General features: G+C 38.2%; 1 protein-coding gene across 1 annotated transcript in view; it reads right to left on the bottom strand.

Moving 5' to 3' along the window:
* DYM (dymeclin) overlaps positions 1 to 20091 on the bottom strand; it is a 490131-nt gene that overhangs the window by 222861 nt on the left and 247179 nt on the right. The window contains exon 13 of the mRNA XM_042781387.1: positions 13664 to 13828. Within this exon, the coding sequence (XP_042637321.1) occupies positions 13664 to 13828 (165 nt within the window). The remainder of the gene's footprint in view (positions 1 to 13663; positions 13829 to 20091) is intronic.

Raw genomic sequence — 20091 nt, 5'->3', positions numbered from 1 at the left:
ATCAAGACATAAATAGTTTTACATTTCTATAGTGTATACGTCAATTCTGAATTTCAATTAGTTTTACAAATTACTTATATGTAAAATTGTAAGTAGACAATAAAAGAAGTTCAAGAATTTAGACAAAGATATAGTTTAAAATGTGCCAGTGCCAGAAAGTATCAGATTTGTAATGGCTTTAAGATGGGCTAAACTGATTTCAAGGGCAAAGTTACCTAAAAAAATCATACTATCCTAACTAGGCTGGTGGGTTCAAACCACTGACCTTTTGGTTAGCAGCCACAAACCTTAACCACTATATCACCAGAGCTCCTTTATCCTAAAAAAGGTTTCCTGGGAGGCAATATAAGGTTAAAACTGTCACTTCTGGAGCTAGAATGTTTGGATTTCCATACTGACTTTATCATCTTCTAGCAAGTTACTTGTCTCTCTGTGTATCAGTTTCTTCACCCATATAATGGGAACAGTAATACTGCCCAGCTCATAGAGATGATGCGAGGATTAAAATAAAAATAGTTAATAGTTAGACCAGCACAGAACCAAGAAAACACTTTGTATGTGTGCTCTAGTACACAGCCTTTGAAAAAAATCTATAGACTGCATCTCAAGTTCATTTAAAAAATTAATTTTTAATGAACTGCCTTTTATAGACAGCTAGTTTGTAGAACTGTTGGGCAAAACAAGGGATCTCTTACAACATATTTGATTCCAGTTTAAGATCAATATAAGAATGTAAATGGAAAAATGCCAAGTAAGTAACTCTTCAATTCCCACTGCAGCTCAACGTAAGATAAGAGATTTAAAACCTAACAGAAATGAACTCAAACAAGAAATAACAAAATATGATATTAAAAAAAGAGACCGCTATCTACTGAGAATAATTCATAAAGGGTATGAGTGGTGAGATGCAGCTATCTCCCTGTATGATGCTGTGAACATTCAGTAAGATGAAACCTGGATCACAGCAGGGACTCCAGAGACACTTGGATTCTACTTCCAGGCTGCTGTATGATCGCTGCCAAACCATTTACCTTCTCTGTACTCTCCTCTCCTCCCTCACCTTTTGTAACACAGAAATAAATAATTTTGTTGTCAGCTTCACTTAGACGAATAGGATTAGAACGAAGGCCTTTCTGTCAGGAAGCCAAATGGAAAGGATTTACCTTTCTCATCAGGAAGGAGCATGATGTTTAATTTAGTTACTTAGTACCAGCAGGTGAAACATTACCTTCTGATTTACATCACTGCCTATGTAAATGCTAGAAATCAAATAAATGTAAGGGTGGGCATGGAGAGTGGATGGAATCGCTCCCTCCCCCGTGTACAGGAAACCATGTATGTTTAAGTCTGTTAGACATTTAGTAACCAATTCTATATAAAAGCAGTTGTACAAGTCCACATGTCTGAATATGTATGTGAAATTCCCTCAAAATGGCAGTCTTAGGGAACAGCATCCAACTTAGGGAATTTTGCATCCATTCCAAATCCTCTACACACATGGTACGAAACTGCATGGGGAATTTTGTTATTTAGAGCATTCATCTTCTGGAACCCTGGTTATACTTATATACCCACACAGACATCAGCTAAGACTGGAGTACCTTCTTTACCAACAAAATCTATACCGAGAGCCATTTTTCTGGGGGGGAAGTATCTACTAGCATTTTTTTTAGATCCAATTTGAATTTCATTTGTTCATTACTAAGGTTTTATCAGTTCTTTCTCACTTTGCTTCTATGTGCTAAAAATCTCATGACATTCCTCTCACAGATTAATAATTTACTTTGCTAATAAGGATCTTCCGTTATATTTTAGTTATTAATTTTATCTGAGTTTCTTCCATTTGGATAATAAATTATATAATACAACTTGGTGACATTTTAGTGCAGATCACCATAGCAGGTGAGTATAACATTTAATTTGGGTAGGTTTCACTGTGATTGTTGGTTTTCAAGAATCTTACCAATATTCTTATAAGTAATACACTGAGTATTTTTCTAAGCCTCTCCAAATGGGTGTTGTTGTTATGTGCTGTCGAGTCGGAACGACTGACTCATAGCGACCCCTCCTTGGGCTGCCAAGGCAGTATCACTACGGAAGTAGATTGCTCAACCTTCCTTCCGAGGAGTGGCTGGTAGGTTTGAACCACCAGCCTTCTGGTTAGCAGTCAAGTGCCTTAGCCACTATGCTACCAGAGTGTAAAAATTTGCTTGCTTCTCTACTCTGTAATTTTTAATTGAAAAGAAAGTTAACAAACAAAAATTTTAATATATGCAATGGCCTTTTTTCTTATTGTATTTTTGAAATTATTCTGCCATTATTATGCCATTAGCTCCATAACTTATGTATGCCGAAGGGGAGAATTTTTTTTTTTTTTGTCAAATCTGTGAGAACTACTTTGGTTTCAAATTATTTCTCAGTGTTGTGTTAAAATTTCAAGAGGCAAAATTTAATATATTTTTGTTTTCCTCTCTTAGTTTCTTCTGCTTAACTACAGCCACAAGATAAAATGTTAGTTTTGCATTTTTACAAGATATCTTTTAAAGCATGTTGATACTGTCTTGATGGTCCAAAATCTGAAAAAAATTTATAAAATACTTAACCAAGAGGAAAACAATGCAATTACACATGTTAGTGAACAGTTAAGGAACTTGTTTTGTCAGGCAATTTGACTGAATATCTGTGAAAACTATATATCCAGACAACTACAACCAGAACACTCCATTATCTAATGATGCACTCTGATCTCGGGTGCTATTTTAAAGACATAGTAGTATTATTATAGGATCGACATCTCACTGCTTCTGGCCAAGGTAATCTCTGAAGAAGTGATAATAATTAGAATGGGCAAATCTGTAAAAAAAAATAAAAGTTAATTTCAATAAAGCAAACTAATTCATTCAGAAAGCAAAGATAGAGACCTACTGAATATCCCAATATATCAGGTGCTCAGGATCAGTGGTTAAAAAAGCACATGTTTTCTGCCCTTATAGAACTTCCAGTCTACTCTGAGAGATAGAAAAGAGAAAAAGGAAGCACACATAAAAGAAAACATTAAATATAACAATAGATTGGGTGATCAGGGAAGACCTGTCTGAGGATGTGACCAATGTATGCAATATAGAACAGGAAAAGAACGTTCTAGACAGGAAAAACCATATGAAAGCACATGAGATGGAAAAGGGCTCAAGAAGTCCTGGAAAAAAAAAAGACACTTGGTGAGACTACAGAATCTACCACCCAAAGGGAAAAGGAAAGCTGTGAAAGGATTTTGATCCGAGATGATACATGGTCTGATTCAAATAGGAAGATCTCTCTGCTTGCTAGACAAGGAACTGGTGGTAGGAGTGGGAGTGATGAGACCAGACAAGGAGAAGCAGACAGGAAGTTAAGTAGTCTACACATGAGATAGGATGGTTTGATCTAGGGTGACTGGTAGTAGGGACAGAGAAGGGAGGGCAGACAAATATATATCTTAGATACAGAACTGCAATGAAGAAAGAGAGACTGGACATAGGGAGGCAAGGGAAAGAAAATGTTGATGGTTCTCATGTGATGGGCACAAATATCACATTAGATCCAGGCACCATTTCCTGAGATGGAGGAGACTAAAGGAAGAAAAGGTACATGGGGAAAGCGCAGGAGTTCCCATGGGAATCGCTGCATGTGAGAGGTGTGAGTGGTGAAGTTTACATTAAGGCAGTTGAGAATGGGACTGGGGTGCAGAATCTCAGTGGAGTTATTAATGTGCGAAACAATGGCACATGGATGGCACGTAAAGTCATACACGTGGATGAAAATGCCTAAGAGTTTAAGTGAAAAGAGAGGAGAGCTTTAGGTATAAGCCTTAAAGAATTCTAATATTTAAAACAACACAATATAAAAAGAAATGGCCAAAAGAATGGGGAAAAAAAACAAGAGTATTGATGTCATGACAAATGGAGAAAAGACTGAAGTTGTCAAAAATTTCATATTACTTGGATCCACAATCACCACCAAAAAGGAGATGACATATTGCACTGGGCAAATCTGCTGCAAAAGATCTCTTTAAAGTTCTGAAGAGCAAAGATGTCTCTGAAGACCCAAGCCACGGTGTTTTCAATCACCTCATATGCATGTGAAAGCTGGACAATGAATAGGGAAGATTGAAGAAGAAGAGTTGATGCTTTTAAGATGTGGTGTTGGTGAAGAAGAGTACTGAAAATACCACGGACTACCGGAAGAACTAACAAATCTGTCCCTCAGGAAGTGCAGCCAGAATGCTCCTTGGAAGCAGGAATGGCCAGACGTCGTGTCACCTACTTTGGTCATGTTGTCAGAAAGGAGCATTCCCTAGAGAAGGATTATCATACTTGGTAAAGTGGAGGGTCAGCAAAAAAGGGGAAGGCCCTCAATGAGATGGACTGACACATGGCTGTAAGGATGGGATCAGGTATAGCAAGGACTGTGAGGCCAGCACAGGACTGGGCAGTGTTTCGTTCTGTTGTACATAGGGTTGCCGTAAGTCAGAGCCGACTCAATAGCACCTAACAACAACAACAAGATGCTGTCACAGAAGCAAGAGAAGGAAGGGGGGGACAAAGCTATCTACCTGAGGGATGAACTCAAGTAAAGATTGTGCTTCTTCAGGTCTGGAATTGAACCCACACCTGTGGTTTCCAGCCAAACAAAAGACAGGCATATGAGTTGAACATTTACCTGAGGTAGATACACTCCTTGGAAAGAACAATCATGGGAGAAAGAAGGGCTGCTTATGCACAGGGAGACAGTTCAGGGGGCAGGAGTGCATGGAGGGATGGACACTGGGAAGAGGTAACTATGGGGAGGAAGTGGGAGGGGAGCTTTTGCATTGTGGTAAACTGTGGTCAATGACAAGAGACAAAGTGTATGTGAACTGCTATGGAAAGTGAATTTGTTCTGTAAATTTTTACCCAAATCACAATAAGAAAAAAAAATATTTTTTGGAAAAAAAAAAACTCATAAAATATTGGGTGCTAAGGAAAAAAAAAAAAAAAAAGATTGTGCTTGGTGGTTCAAGCTCACCTTTCACTCCTCTACAGAATGCTCAGCAACACTTCATTCCTATAATGCCCTTAAAAATAAAACCAAAATCCCCAAACCAAAAGGACATACTAAGTCAGAATAGTGAGTTTCAAAACAAATTAAGTGTCCGTTGTTCTTACCAACTTTTTCCATCAAAATTTACCTGCCCTACTTTGACTTAGACTCCAGTAAGTATTAAAGTAATAAATCTCTAAGACTGAAAACATTATAGAAAATGAAATGAACTTGATGACAGGATCAAGTAGTGAATATGTAATTCAAAAGGAAACCATAATGGTTTAAGCGGGATAATACATTTCATTTCATGCCAGAGAAGTGGCCTAGAAATCAATAAAGCACACAGCCACAAAAGAATTATTAAGACAGTACTATATACATGAAAAATTATTACTATAGCTTCAAATATTTATTCACTGCAGATTTAGTGATTCGTATACTATGATGAGACTGTTTCAGCAATTTTTAAAAACTCTTTTGAGAAAACTCTTTAGAACAGGGTTTTTGGTTTAGACTGAAGATGCAATCCTTTGAAATCAATAAAAATGGCACCATATGTAATTTTTTTTATACCATAGTATAAAAAATATACCAAGTGGGTAAAAATACTCCTAAATTTCAGATTGCTACAGCTTAAATATAGAAATGAGCTAATGTTGTGCTCACTGAGAAGTATAAACCCCTTCAGTTGAAAAGAAAAGTTGTGTACCTCCCATCCCCACTCCCTCCCCCCCTCTAAAAAAAGTGAATTCTAAACTCCAAAGTAAACCATGGGAGAAAGTCTATGATCACAGACTGGGTAATCTGTATCTATCCCTAGAAACCACTGTAGGTCTTTGCCTGTCAATACACTACATGATGTTGGTGGGACAAGAAAAGTGAAAGATGTACATTTAACTGGGGGTGGGGGAAGAGTAAGTAGGGGAAGGGGAAATTTTATAATAATAATTTTACAAAATCCCTAAAGATATCATCTAAAATTACTTTAAAAACAATTTTTCCCAATGTGGCACAATTATTTTTGTTACCTCATTTTTTGTCCATATGCATATAGTTTTATATAGCTGTTTTAATAGTACCAGGATATAATTTTATGTTTTTTTCACATAACAGTCTATCAAATGTATTCCATTTTTCTATTTTTTTTTTTCCTTTACAGAATTTTGTACTGTATGATATTCTATTGACTTGACAGGATATAATTTACTTGACCATTTCCTTATTTTGTTTTGAAAAATAAATTCTTTCTGTTGGATAAATTCCAAGACATTATATTTACATTATATTCAATGACTTTTGATAGATAGTTCTTGCATACTTCGTAAAGAAACACACTATTTTCTACCATTCTTTATCTTACAAATGCAACTTACTGTTGGAAAATAATCTAGAGTTGGTTATTATAGCATATTTTTAGTATTTTAAAACAAATTTTAAAATGGTTGGAGAGTTTAACAATATCTCTAGCATAATCTTATAGCATAAAACCTAAGCCACACAGAAGATACAGACAGATCTGCAATGTTGGACTGGGAAGAACATGCACAGAAGTAATGTCAGACTTCCTACTAATAGTCTCATAGTTCATACATACCATTTCATAGGAGCTCTGGTGGCACAGTGCCTAAGGCACTTGACTGCTAACCAGAAGGCTGGCGGTTCAAACCCACCAGCCACTCCTCGGAAGGAAGGTTGGGCAATCTACTTCTGTAGTGATACTGCCTCGGAAACCCAAGGAGGGGATGCTACGAGTCGGGGCTGACTCGACAACAACAATACCATTTCATTGCTTAATTACATTCTAATTCCCCCCTACACCTAATCACTTCCATCAGTTCCTTCTTTATTCATCTCCACTGCCACCATCAAGCAGTCTCCGTGTTGGGTCTATCATCTGCACTCAGAATCTATCCTCTGTAACCCATTAAATGGAGTATAGTCATCAGATAAAGCATGCTGCTTTGTGTCACATTCATCTCAAAAACACTAAATAAAACCGAACTACCTTCAGAAAACCATACATACCCACATACAAAATAAATAAAATAGAACAGAACAAAAACAAACATACAAAAAGAGCTTGGCCTGGCATTCAAGGCCCTCAGGAGTCTGGCCCTACGTAATATAACTAGTTGTAATGCTTATTAGTCCCATATTTAAATCTGCTCCTGCAAAACTTACCCTGTTCACTGTCCCCCAAATGTACCGTGTGTTCTCCCATTTACAAACTTCTGTACTTGAATCTTCCATGCCTGCTCTCCTGATCAAACATCATCCGTCCTTTAAATTCCTGCTCAAATCCTACTAGTTTGAGTCTACTTCAGATCCTCCTGTTGGAAGCGATTTCTTTTTATATATTAATCATTTTATACTTAACTAACAATAAAAGGCAACGATTTTCCCAATGGTTTTGACTTCCTGTCTTAGCATGAACCCCTCTTGCTGCCTGGCACAGATAATCACCGAGTAAACATTAGTTAATTTTACGATGCAGGCCAAGAGCTCCCAATGGTATGGTAGAAACTGTTACTTGTCACCCTAACTCTGTCCCCTTATTACACAGAAAGAGGATTTTTAGCAGACCATATGACCACTAGCTTAAGACTGTATTTCCTGGCCTCCCAGGCAGGTTTGATAGCCAGTCTAGGGCTGCCCTGAAAAACTACCAAAAACTGGGTAATTTAATGCAACAGAAAACCATTGTCTTACAGTTCTAGAAGCTGTAAATGTCAGCAGGGCCATGCTGTCTCTGAAGGCTCTAGGAGAAGATTCTTCCTGTCTCTTCCCAGCTTCTGGCGATTCCTGACAATCTACACTGTTCCTCAGTTAGCAGATGTATCACTCCAACCTGCCTCCAACTTTACATGGCTGTCTTCTCCCCGTGTGTCTGTACCTTTTTTGTTTGTGTGTATGGACACCAGCTGTACTGGATTGTTGTTAGGTTTTATCGAGTTGGCTCTGACTCCTAGCGCCCCTATGTACCACAGAATAAAACACTGCCTGGTCCTGCACTATGCTCATAATCTATGCTTGAGCCCATCATTGCAGCCACTGTGTCAATCCATCTTGTCCCTTTCTTCACTAACTCTCTACTTTACCAAGAATAATATTCTTCTCTAGGGACTGGTCCCTTCTGACAACATGACCAAAGTAGGTGGAATGAAGTCTGGTCATTCTTGCTGCCAAGGATCATTACAGCTGCACTTCGTCCAGGACAGATCTGTTAGTTCTTCTGACAGTCCATGGCACTTTCAATATTCTTTGCCAACATCACAATTCCAAGGCATCAACTCTTCTTCAGTCTTCCTTATTCATTGTCCAGCTTTCACATGCATATGAGGTGACTGAAAATTCCATGGCTTAGGTAAGGGGCACCTTAGTCTTCAAAGTGACATCTTTGCTTCTTAATACTTGAAAGAGGTCTTTTTTATAGCAGATTTGCACAGCACAATGTCTGTATTGGATTAGGACCTACCATGGTTCCATATAAAGAACTCTGGTGGCACTGTAGTTAAAGCACTGGGCTGCCTAACCAAAAGGTCAGTGATTCAAACCCACCAGCAGCTCCAAAGGAGAAAGATGAGAAATCTGTTTCTGTAAGGATTTATGTAAAGAAACCATATGGGGCAGTTCTATTCTGTCCTACAGGGTCACTATGAGTTGGAATTAACTCCACGGCAGTGGGATAACCCAATAGGATTTCATATTAACTAATAATATTTAACTAATAGAGGGCCCATTTCCAAACAAGGTCGTGTTCATAGGTACTGCAGTTTACACCTTCAACATCTTTTTTGAGGACACAATTCAATCTATAGTACACTGTGACTGTTCTGGCTGAAGTGATGCGTGATGTCCTTAAACTGAGCTGCATCCCCTACCCCCAGTCCCACCTCTTCTGCCTTCCTGCTGGCTGGTGAGCCCTGCCAGTCTGTTCGGATGAGAGCAAGACAGTGGAGTTGGTGGAGCACACGAGAGAGACTCTGCACCCTGAAAATGTGACAGGGCAGAGCTGCCGTACAGCCCAGACGCCTATCGAGAAATCAACTTCTCTCTTGTTTAAGCTACTATTTTGGATCTCTCTTTCACAGCAGCTGTATCTAATACTTTTGTCTTTTCGAGAAAAGGTCCATACTTTCAATGGATTCTGGAAGACTTCTATAACTCCCCCAAAAGGTCAAGAACCATTGAACTTGGTATAAAATTAATTAGCCAAGAACTTCAGTGCTAACATGTTTAATATTATAAGACAAGGACATAATATTTTAAAATACAAGGTAGAAAATAGTTTTTTTAACATTGCTGACAGTTCTTTTCCCCCTGATCAGGTAGCAAGAGAAATAGTTTTTTTAACATTGCTGACAGTTCTTTTCCCCCTGATCAGGTAGCAAGAGACTGAAACCCTGAGTTAATAGTAACTGAAAATGATCCAACATTATCATCTCAACACTAATTTTTCCCTTGATTTCTACTTGTTCTGGGTCCAATTAAAACAACATTAACAGCTGCATTTTTGACAAAAGCTAAATACGTAAATATAAAGTCATATAAATATAATGGAAATAGATATTTTCTTACTTCACAGGTTTCTCATAAAACTTATTCACCCTTCTACTCTGAAATCTAAGAAAGAAGAACTTTAAATTGGTCATCGATTTCCAAGTAGTCAAAACATGTGCCTTCACGTCGTTACTAACAATGAATTAAAATTCTCAAGGGATCAGTCAAAATTGTCAATTCGACTTCTATAGACATCAAATCTAAGGCTTGTAGCTTGAGAGATGATCTCAATACTTCACAGAGTAAAAAGAAGCTACCAGGTCTGAAAGGCTTATAGCTTCATAAAGCATAATGCTAGCAGAGAAAGATAGGGCACAATTAATACATTACATTTAAGAAAGAATAAATGTAAGGCCCTACAATTAGGTTCAAATGATTAAATGCAAGTTACTCAGCTGTAAAATGTACAAGCCTCGGGAGACGTGTGATTTTACATGAGTCAAGGTGTGCCTGTTTTTAAAAATGATTCCACTCTTAAGTCAAATTAATAGAGCATAATTTTAAGCTATAAAGGCCAAAATTATAAAGCACAACTTAAATACTATATCCAATTCTGAATACCAAATTTTAAGATGGGAGCTGACAAATACAGATCAACCACGAAGATAAGAAGACGACTGAATAATCTAAAAATCATCTCTTCTCAGAAATGGTTGAGGTAGTGAGGGTATATAAACTGAAGAAAAAAAGAATAAGGAAAAGTCATGACCCACCCAAAACAAATCCACTGCCATCGCGTTAATTCCAACGTATTGGACCCTAGAGGACAGAGTAGAACTGCCCCATAGGGTTTCCAAGGTTGTGAATCTTTACGGAAGCAGTCTGTCTTATCTTTCTTCTGTGGAGCAGCTGGTGGATTCAAACTTTTGGCTGGCAGCTGAATGCTTTAAGCACTGCACCACCAGAACTCCCGGAAGGGAAGTCATGACAGATATTTTTTAAAACTGAAGGAGTCTCACAAACAGCAAAGTTTGTACTTGTGTGTGTTTCTTTCAAGCTCAGAACAGGAACCAAGATATGAAAGTTATTAAACAGGACACTTAACACACGACAGTCTTTCTAACAGTGCAATAGTAAGACCTTTACTGCTCCTGGGTGGAGAGCATCTGGAAACTCTTTCCCAGGAAAACCACAAAAAGAATTCTTATACTGGGAAGAAGGCTGCATTAGGCTGACTGAAATTTCTCTACCTGTAGCAGTAATTCTTGTCACATAAAGGTAAAGCTTTTTCAAGAAATACGTTTATGAAGTACATTTCAACATTGCACAGACCAAAAGCTATCTGAGTTGGTGACATGAGGCTATGATTGCTCCATTAAGACATTTGGCTCGGTTTGTCCTTCTTCACAATGTAGTTATTTCTGTTGAAAGAAAATTTCTCAACTGCAGGGACCTGCCCATGTGTCACTGTATATGCAAGATGTTCGGTACTTGTGAATAAACAAGTTATGCAAAGCTAAGGAGATGTCCCATTTTGTGCACATCACACCCATAGCCTGAGGTCAGCCTTAAATGGAAGAGTGTCCTATATATTGCTTCAGACTGCAAGTGGTAGGTCTGGGATTAAAAGCCAGTGAGAGAGGGGACTTGACTCTAGAGCCATGTCCCAAAGTACAACACAGTATTAATACACTGTATTTCTTCTCTGCTGTTAAGAAATAATGGATAGAGTCTCGCAGAATTAGTGGCCAAGAGACAGCATATCTGGTGCAATAGCCTGGAATGAAGTGAGAAGACGACGGAAGAGGAGGGGACAGCCTTTGGAGAGGCAGCTAGAAAATTCCCCTGGCCTTGGGATGCCTCCCAGCCACCTAACTGGACCTACCAGGACCTGACATGTCAGGGCCCTAAAGGCTTCTTAGTACTCAGGAGAACTTTGTATTGGAAGGGGAGAGAAAAAAAAAAAAAAAAAAAACACCTCTTTAGAGGGTTAGTACCTTACATCTTAGCTGGGAGTATGAAACTAGCACCTGGGGAAGAGAGAGGAACCCGAATGGGTAAGACAAAAAAGGGTTCCAGGAAAGGTGCTAAAAGAGGAAAAAGAAAATACAAAAAAAATTCTGCAACAACTTGGACACTGAGTGTAGGTTTAACTCTGCTGTAATCAGGGGAAGGAGGCCAGGCCCCACCCACTGCTTGCGCCACATAGTACCTCAGTCCTCCCTCCCCTCTTTCTTGTTTACTTTGCTTCCTTCCTACTTGTCTTCCTCATTTTCCCTTCACTTCCTTTTATCTTTCCCAATGAGTGGAATGGTTTGATTGTGTCTTTATCTCTCCTATCTGCTGCTGCCAGAAGGGTGACTCAGGAGGAAGCAGACAGTAGCCTCTGTCACAGCTGGCAAATGGTAAAACCTGCTGTAAGCACTATTAACGAGGGTTAACAATGGGCCAGACATGAGGTTAGGTGCCATATGATGAATAACAATGAACAAGATACTGCGTCTAGTCCACAAGGCTTATAGACTGGCAGGACAGATCTGATAGAAATACACACACATAAAGAAAAAACAGGAGAAATACCGTGAATAGGGGCTAGGTCGGGGCTAGGTTGGTTCCGCTGCCCGTTTATGAGACTCAGTGATCAGCAGCAGCTCTCCTTCATTCCCTGTAGCCAGACAAGCTCCATGTGAAATCCCTGAAACTGACCTGATACACATTTAAAGTCAGGGGAAAACCACTGGCTTTCGTTAAATAAAATATCATCTTTATTACATAGTTATAATACTATATAGTTAAGAATTTATTCTATTATTTTCATTTGCTTTTCTATCCCTGAATTTTAAATGTCTTATAAGTATCTATTCTGACTCATTAAGAGCCTTGTCAACATCATTATGAGACTCTAAAATTTTTCTGCTACCACGAAAAGGCTTTCTTTCCTAATAACCAAAGTATTTTCACTTAGATGTACTAAGCGGTCTGAAGCGTTTGTATGCTTCTTCATCTCAAAAGCTCTATTTATTTTAAATGTTTTCCATTTTCTGGCCAAGGCTGTTGGGGAGTTTTTTTCTTCATTCCTCTACATCATTTGGCAGTAGAGACACTGCCCCTTATATCGTACTGAGCTAACAGTACAATGCTGGTATAAATCATCTCTGACTTACAGAAAACGGGTGTTAAAAATGTCAGCTGCAGAGTACAAAGCAGTAACGTCATACCGCACCTCTATTTTGGGGCACAAGACACACGCTTAACAGCAGGTGTTGATTTTCTCTGTTATTTGCGATTGATGGCTTGTCTCTTATTACTCCTACCATCATTATGTTTAATCCACACTCATTCATGACACACTGGGACTTGCTGATTTTATAAGTACTCTGTATGTAAATAAAGTGAGTAAGAAATACAAAACTCTGATAGGATAATATCTACTTTCTCAGAAAATCCAACCTGCTCAACTGAAATATGCCTCTATCAGGACATGTATGGAGTCTTGCAGCTAGCCGTCAGATGTGCTTGCAGAGCAGCAAAGAAAACTCAAAACTCATTTGTAATTAATAGTAACGATAAGAGTCTATTCTAGAGACAAACCAGACAGTGCACTCCAACTGAAACCCACTGCCATCAAGTTGATTCTGACTCATAGTGACTGACAGGACAGAGGAGAACTATCCTATAGGGTTTCCAAAGCTGTAAATCTTTACAGAAGCGGATTGACTCATCTTTTTCCCATGGAGTGGCTGGTGGGTTCGAATTGCCAACCTTTTGGTTAGCAGCCAAATGCATTAACCAGTATGACACCACAGCAACGACTACAAATTAAGTCAAAAAATTTCCAAATGGAACAAAACACAGAAAAGTTCTAGCAAATTAACATGACAACTATGAGGCTGAAAGCCTTCCACTCTCCCATGAAACATAATATGAAGAACTTAAGATAACATTTGTAAGGAGACAAATCCCAGTCATTATTATAAGAATTATTTCAAATATAAAATTTCTCTTTAGCCATTTAAGTGACACATGTCCCATTAAAACATGCAGTCATCATCAGTCATACCCAGCATGCAGCATGCAGTAAATGGACAGCAGAGTTAATAACCTGGAAGCATAGGATCTGAGAATGTGAGAGCAAGTTAAAGACAAGAGTTCCTCTCCATTGTCACTGAGGGTCGAGAAGCAATGTTGAAGCGTAGAACAGTGAGAGTGGGGGAAATACAGTTTGTCCAACACATAAACATATCTCCGCAAGTGGCGGCAGGTATAACTGAAAGACAAAGGTAAAGGGAGAAAAACAGAAAGAGAGTTTTCCTTTGAAAAAAATAAATCATCCTTTATGTCCCCAAAGCTTTCTGTGTATCATCAATAGTTGGTGCCAGAGAAAAAAGAACAACTGTTAAGAGAATATAAAAAAAGATATATTGGCAGGGGGGAAGTTTCAAAATATGATGGTGCAATTAGTTAAACATGAAATCGGGCTTGGTAGAACAAAGTGATGTAAGATATTTTCTCTTTACAGTATTACAAATACATTCCTGGTAGAAAGGCACCAATACTACAGCCACATGGCAGATGCTTTGAGAGTGAACGTACTGAGTGAGGAGTCTGACAGCTCAAATTCTAGAGCTAGCTCCTCCACTGGCAGCTTTATAATAGTGGGCATCTGAACTCTCTAAGCCTCAGTTCCACAAACTATAACACAGAAATAAAAACTTAGAAACTCCTCCAAAATGTTGAAGTGACATTACAAAAAGGTAAAATCATAATATGAGGAATTATTACTAGTATCATTGCTATTATTAGAACAGAGTCACTGGTGCCACATTTCAGGTCATTTAAGAATAACAAGTTTGGGAAAAGAAAAGGCAAAATCAAGCTGACGAGTGAAGCAATGAAATAATGAACTTATCAGTGATATGCCTGGATCCATCAGTCTCCGAGAACCATGTTTAGAGAACTACGCTAAACGTATACTAAGTTCATAAGTGAGCAAGAAGTGATCTTTAACGTGTGTCAAGCGCAAAATAAAACCAAAAGACTGAAAATCTGAAATAGGTAAATTTCTATAAATGGACAATACACTCATTTATTCAACCAACCAAGCAACCGATAAACCAACCAACCAAATCAATCAGCCAAACATTATCTATTATCTACTGTGGCAGGAACTGTGCTAAGCTTTGACTGTTATTCATTACCACCTTAAACAAGTGTTCACAGTTCCTGTCATCATCAGCAAAGGGAAAACAGACATCATGTGTCTCCTGATATGATCACAACACAGTTTAAATCTAATGTTGAGGAATTACCAGACAAATTCAAATTCAGAGGTATTCCACAAACACACACACACACACACACACACACACAAACTGTCCTATCCTCAAAAAGTTGGAAATAGAAATACCATATGACGCAGCAATTCCATTACTAGGTATATATCCTAAAGAGGTGAGGTCCAGGAGACGAACAGATATATGCACACCCATGTTCATTGCTGCACTATTCATAGTAGCAAAGAGATGGAAACAACCTAAGCATCCATCAACTGAGGAATGGACAAACTGATATCATACTGAATGAGTATGATATTAAATGTGAAAAATTGATGTATTTTATATTAATCTACAAAAAGAAAATAGAACTAATTTTTTGAAAAACTGAGTAACATCCATTTCAATAATATGAGATTCAAATCTAGAGCCCTAAAATGTCATTCTGACTTCTACAGTTAAAGGTTGGGACATCAGAAAAGCTAGAGCATGGGAAATAAGCAAATGTGGTAATGTACATACATACCACAGAATACTATGCAACCCTAAAGAATAATGCAGAATCTGCAAAACACTGCATAATATGGCTAAACTTGGAGGACACTGTTGTTGTTGTTGTTATGTGCCATCGAGTCGGACTCAACTCATAGTGACCCCTCCTTGGGTTTCTGAGGCAGTATCATTATGGAAGTAGACTGCCCCATCTTCCTTCCAAGGAGTGGCCGGTGGGTTTGAACCGTCACCCTTCTGGTTAGCAGTCAAGCACCTTAGGCATTGTGCTACCAGAGCTCCTTGGAGGACATTTTGCTGAGTGAAATAAGTCAATCACAGAAGGACAAAAACTGTATTAGTCCACTACTGTAAAAAGTCAAAGAAAAGTTTACACATAGAAAGAAGCTTTCTTTGTTGGTTACTAGGGAAGGGAGGGGTGAGGGAGGGAAAATTTCTAGATAAGTTGAAAAAACAAAGAGACAGACAGACAGACACAAACACACACACATACACACGTATGTTTATTAGTGGTTACCAGGATGTTCCACTTACCTAGTGCTGCTCTGACAGGGACATACCACAAATGAGAAATTTATTCTCTTACAGTTCGGGAGGCTTTAAGTCCAAGTTCAAAGCGCCAGGCTCTAGGGGCTGGGTGAAAGCCTCTCAAACTTGGGGTCCAGCTCTGCCTCCTACTCCCAGCTCTCTAAAGCTAGAGGTGTTTGTTCACTCAGACAGCTGCTGGCTGCTGAGGCTGACAAACCCGAGGTTGACAAGTGGAAAGGCACAGTCCCGATGTTACCAAACCACATGGCAGGCCGTTAATTTAAGTCCATTGTAAGTTCCAAAGTCGGCAGAGCATGGCAGGCTGCTGAACAACGACACGGCTACTACATGCAGGGTCCAAGCATGTCATAAGCTAGAGACCATTCCCAAAACTGCTTCTTATGTGCAGGACGCAGACCACATAACCAAACCAGCTACTTAGCTGCTTGTGGTAGATCCCACCATGGAGTTGATTGCCAGTCTCATCATGGGGAGTAACTACCACCAGCTGCCCAGCCACTCAACCAGGCCCAGCCAAGTTGACACACAAACATAACCACCACACAGGGGTAAGAGGAATTGTTAGTGGTTACCAGGGGTAGGAAGGAAGGGAAAGAGGGACGCTTTTCCTTGTGGGGCATTGAGTTTATGCTATATGTGGTAGAATATTTTGGAAAAGGATAGCAATAATGGTGACACAACATGAAAAATGTAATCAATGTCCCTGAGCTGTAAATGTGGATGTTGTTACATTGGCAAATGTCATGTATATGTTTTCACCACAATAAAAAAATACATATATAAAGAAATTACAGAAAATGACAATTGGAAAAAACAAAACTGCACTATACGCTTCAAAATGTGAAGACCATGAGAGACAAAGACAGATGAAGGAACTGTTTCAGATTAAAGGACAAAAGAGATAAGACAACCAAATGGAACGTATGATTCTGAAATTGGTTTGTAGATGAAATGGGGGGGGGGTGTTTCTTCTTTCTAGAAAGGAAATTGAGAGAGTGATAAAATCTAAACACCTGCAGATTAAACAGTATTATTTTATCAATGTGTATTTCTTGGTTTTGACAAATGTTCTTGTTTTTAAGAAACACACACTGAAGCACTTAGAGGTATGGTGCATCAGGTGTACAAACTTATTCGCAAACACTAAAAACCAGTGAGAGATGATGATAAACCGCATGTGGCAAGATGTGTGCATATGAGGAATCTGGCTTAAGGGTAAATGAAAATTCGTTACACTATTTTTGCAACTTTTTTTCAAGTCTGCAATTTCAAAATAACAAGTTAAAAATGAGTATGATGTTAAATGTGAAAAAGTGATATATTTTATATTAATCTACAAAAAGAAAATAGAACTAATTTTTTTGAATAAACTGAGTAACATCCATTTCAATAATATGAGATTCAAATCTAGAGCCCTAAGATGTCATTCTGACCTCTACAGTTAAAGGTTGGGACATCAGAAAAGCTAGAGCATGGGAAATAAGCAAATGTGGTCTGGAGCTTTCCCATTAAAAACAATCGCTATTTCTTCAGTGCTTTCTTATATGAAAATGTTCAAAATTATGCAATGTATAGTTCAAGTGTTATTTGATATGGTCATGCTTCACCAAGATAAATTATAAAAATGTTGTTTTAGAACATTTAAGTCTGTAAAAGATCCCAAAAGCCACAAGGAAAAGAATGATGCTTAAGACAGATCCCAGAGTCAGGCTTTTCACACAGTCATCCCTCAGTATCCGGAGGGACTGGTTCCAGGACCCCCAGTGGATACAAAAATCTGTGGACACTCAAATCCCTTATATAAAATGGCATGGTACTTGTGTGTTACTTATGCACATCCTCTTGTATACTTTAAATCACCTCTAGATTACTTTATAATACTTAATACAATGCAAATGCCCGGCCCCCAGTGTTTTTAATCAGCGGTTGGTTGAATCAAGAATGTAGAACCCGTGCATATGGAGGACCAACAATAATGTATTTTATAGTACTTTGACAATAAAATTAACAACATACTTTCATAGCGATTTTGTACTTACTTATTTTCTTAATTATTCATATGCTTAGGGAATTTACAAACAACCATGAGATGACGAGGGGCTGTTTAAACTTCATTGATTATCCAAAATATTCTGTATATTCCTTCCAACCTCCATTTTTCTTTTTTTTTTTAAATGAAAGTTGGCTTGCAGGTCCATTATCAAAGACCAAACCCACAGCCATCAAGTTGATTTCAACTCATATTGACCCCATAAGACAGAGTAGAACTGCCCCATAGGGTTTCCAAGGCTGTAAATCTTCACAGAAGCAGAATGCCTCATCTTTTTCTCTTGGAGCAGCTGGCTGATTTGACTAGCCAACCTTCTAGACAGCAGCTGAGTGCTTAACCACTGTACCACCAGGACTCTGGCAGGCTCATTGGAAAACATAAAACACCAGGAAATTTTATTACTAAGAAATGTCTAGGATTTATATGAAGAAAATAACAAAAATTTACTGTTGGGCATAAAAGGAATCTTGAATAAATCAAGAGACACCAGCATGTCCCCGGATGGGGGAGACAAAATATTACAAAGGGCATTATTATCCTCCACAGACTAATCTCTCAATTGGAAAATTCTTTAATGTTGACAGAATAACTCTCTTATTCAGTTTCCTAATTGTTTTAAGTGTCCCTTAGAAAATCTGATTAAAGACATGCATCTCACCTGCAGAGAAATAGAGCAAGGCATACACATGTAAAATATCATATAAAATTTCAAGATCTTGAAGTCAATTCACATTATCCCCATGCCACAGATTCCTAAAATATAAGTACTGAACTCCTGTGGTGGTGGTGGTGGTGGGTGTAAAAAAGCTAACAAATTTTGAAAAAGAAAGTGATATGGGAGGATTTCAACTTATAGTGTTGAAATACATAAGGCTAAAATAATAAAGAAACAGTACTGGAAAAAAAGACACATGAATCAATAAAATAACAGAAAACCCAGAAACCATCTAGGATGTGATAAAGGTGACATTTAAACTTTGGAAGGGAGAGGGTTTTTCATGTGTCTCTGGAAAAACTGTCTACATATTAAAAAAAAAAAAAAAAAATTAATCTATCTCACACTGCAAATCAAATCAAGTTCCACATGAATTAGCGCTGATTATTAAAAGTAAATCCAAGAAAGAATCAGAAGAATAAAAAGGGGAGTGGGAGAGGTAGGCATTGAGATAAAGATGAGCTGATGTGACCACAGCCGTGCCTTAGGGATACTACAGGTTCAGGTCCCGATAACCAGAAGGAAGTGAGCATCGCAGCAAAGTGAGTCACGTGAGTGTTTGGTTTCTCAGTGCATATCAAACATGTTTACACTACTCCACAGTCTATTAAGTGTGCAACAACATTATGAAAAACAGCACTATGAGAATTACCAAATGTGACACAGACATAGCATATGCAGTTGGAAAAATGGTGCCAACAGACTTGCTTGAAGCAAGGTGCCACACACCTGCATTTGTGAGAAACACAGTATCTACGAAGTGCAATAAAATGAGGAATACCTGTATATAAAAATACTAAATGTCAAAAAAAAAAAAAGCAGTAAAATTAAAAGGTAACATGACTTTTTCTCTCTCAAACTGGAAGATCTTTCATAGAAAAGGTAACAGAGATAAAGGTGCAAGATTATTTTTACATACACTCTTATTTCCTTCCAGTGCTTCTGGAAGGAAATATAGTAACTAATAAATCTTCAAAATGTACACTGCCTTTGACCACTGATTCCATTTCCATCAAGCTATTCTATTCTACTAGCCTCTTTAGCTACATATAAAAAAGACAAAATAAAAAACCTCACCTCTCATCATCTAGAATAAAGATTTGGACCTTTATACATTTTATTATGTTTTCCTAGAACATCTAGCCACCTAAGTCTAAACACAGACATGAATTATGGGGTAAAGGCAAGACAATAACACAGGAAGAGACCAACAGTAAATTCTGTAAATGATTTGGTCAGTACCTAAGAGAAGATCTCAACTAGTACTCCATCACTCATTCATTCAACATAGGTTTTCTGAGCACGCACTAAAAGGCAGCCATCATTCTAAACACTTGCGATTCAGTGGTACAAAAAGATATGAGCTCTGAGCTCAGGAATATGTGTTTGAATACGGAGGAAGACTTAGGACAAATGAGTTATAAACAAGATAA

This window comes from Orycteropus afer, unplaced genomic scaffold (genome assembly GCF_000298275.1).
Source record: "Orycteropus afer afer isolate SDZICR_OR568_19922 unplaced genomic scaffold, OryAfe1.0 scaffold00113, whole genome shotgun sequence".
NCBI lineage: Eukaryota > Metazoa > Chordata > Mammalia > Tubulidentata > Orycteropodidae > Orycteropus > Orycteropus afer.
The sequence above is the reverse complement of the archived record's forward strand: the minus strand, read 5'-3'. Positions and strand labels throughout refer to the sequence as shown.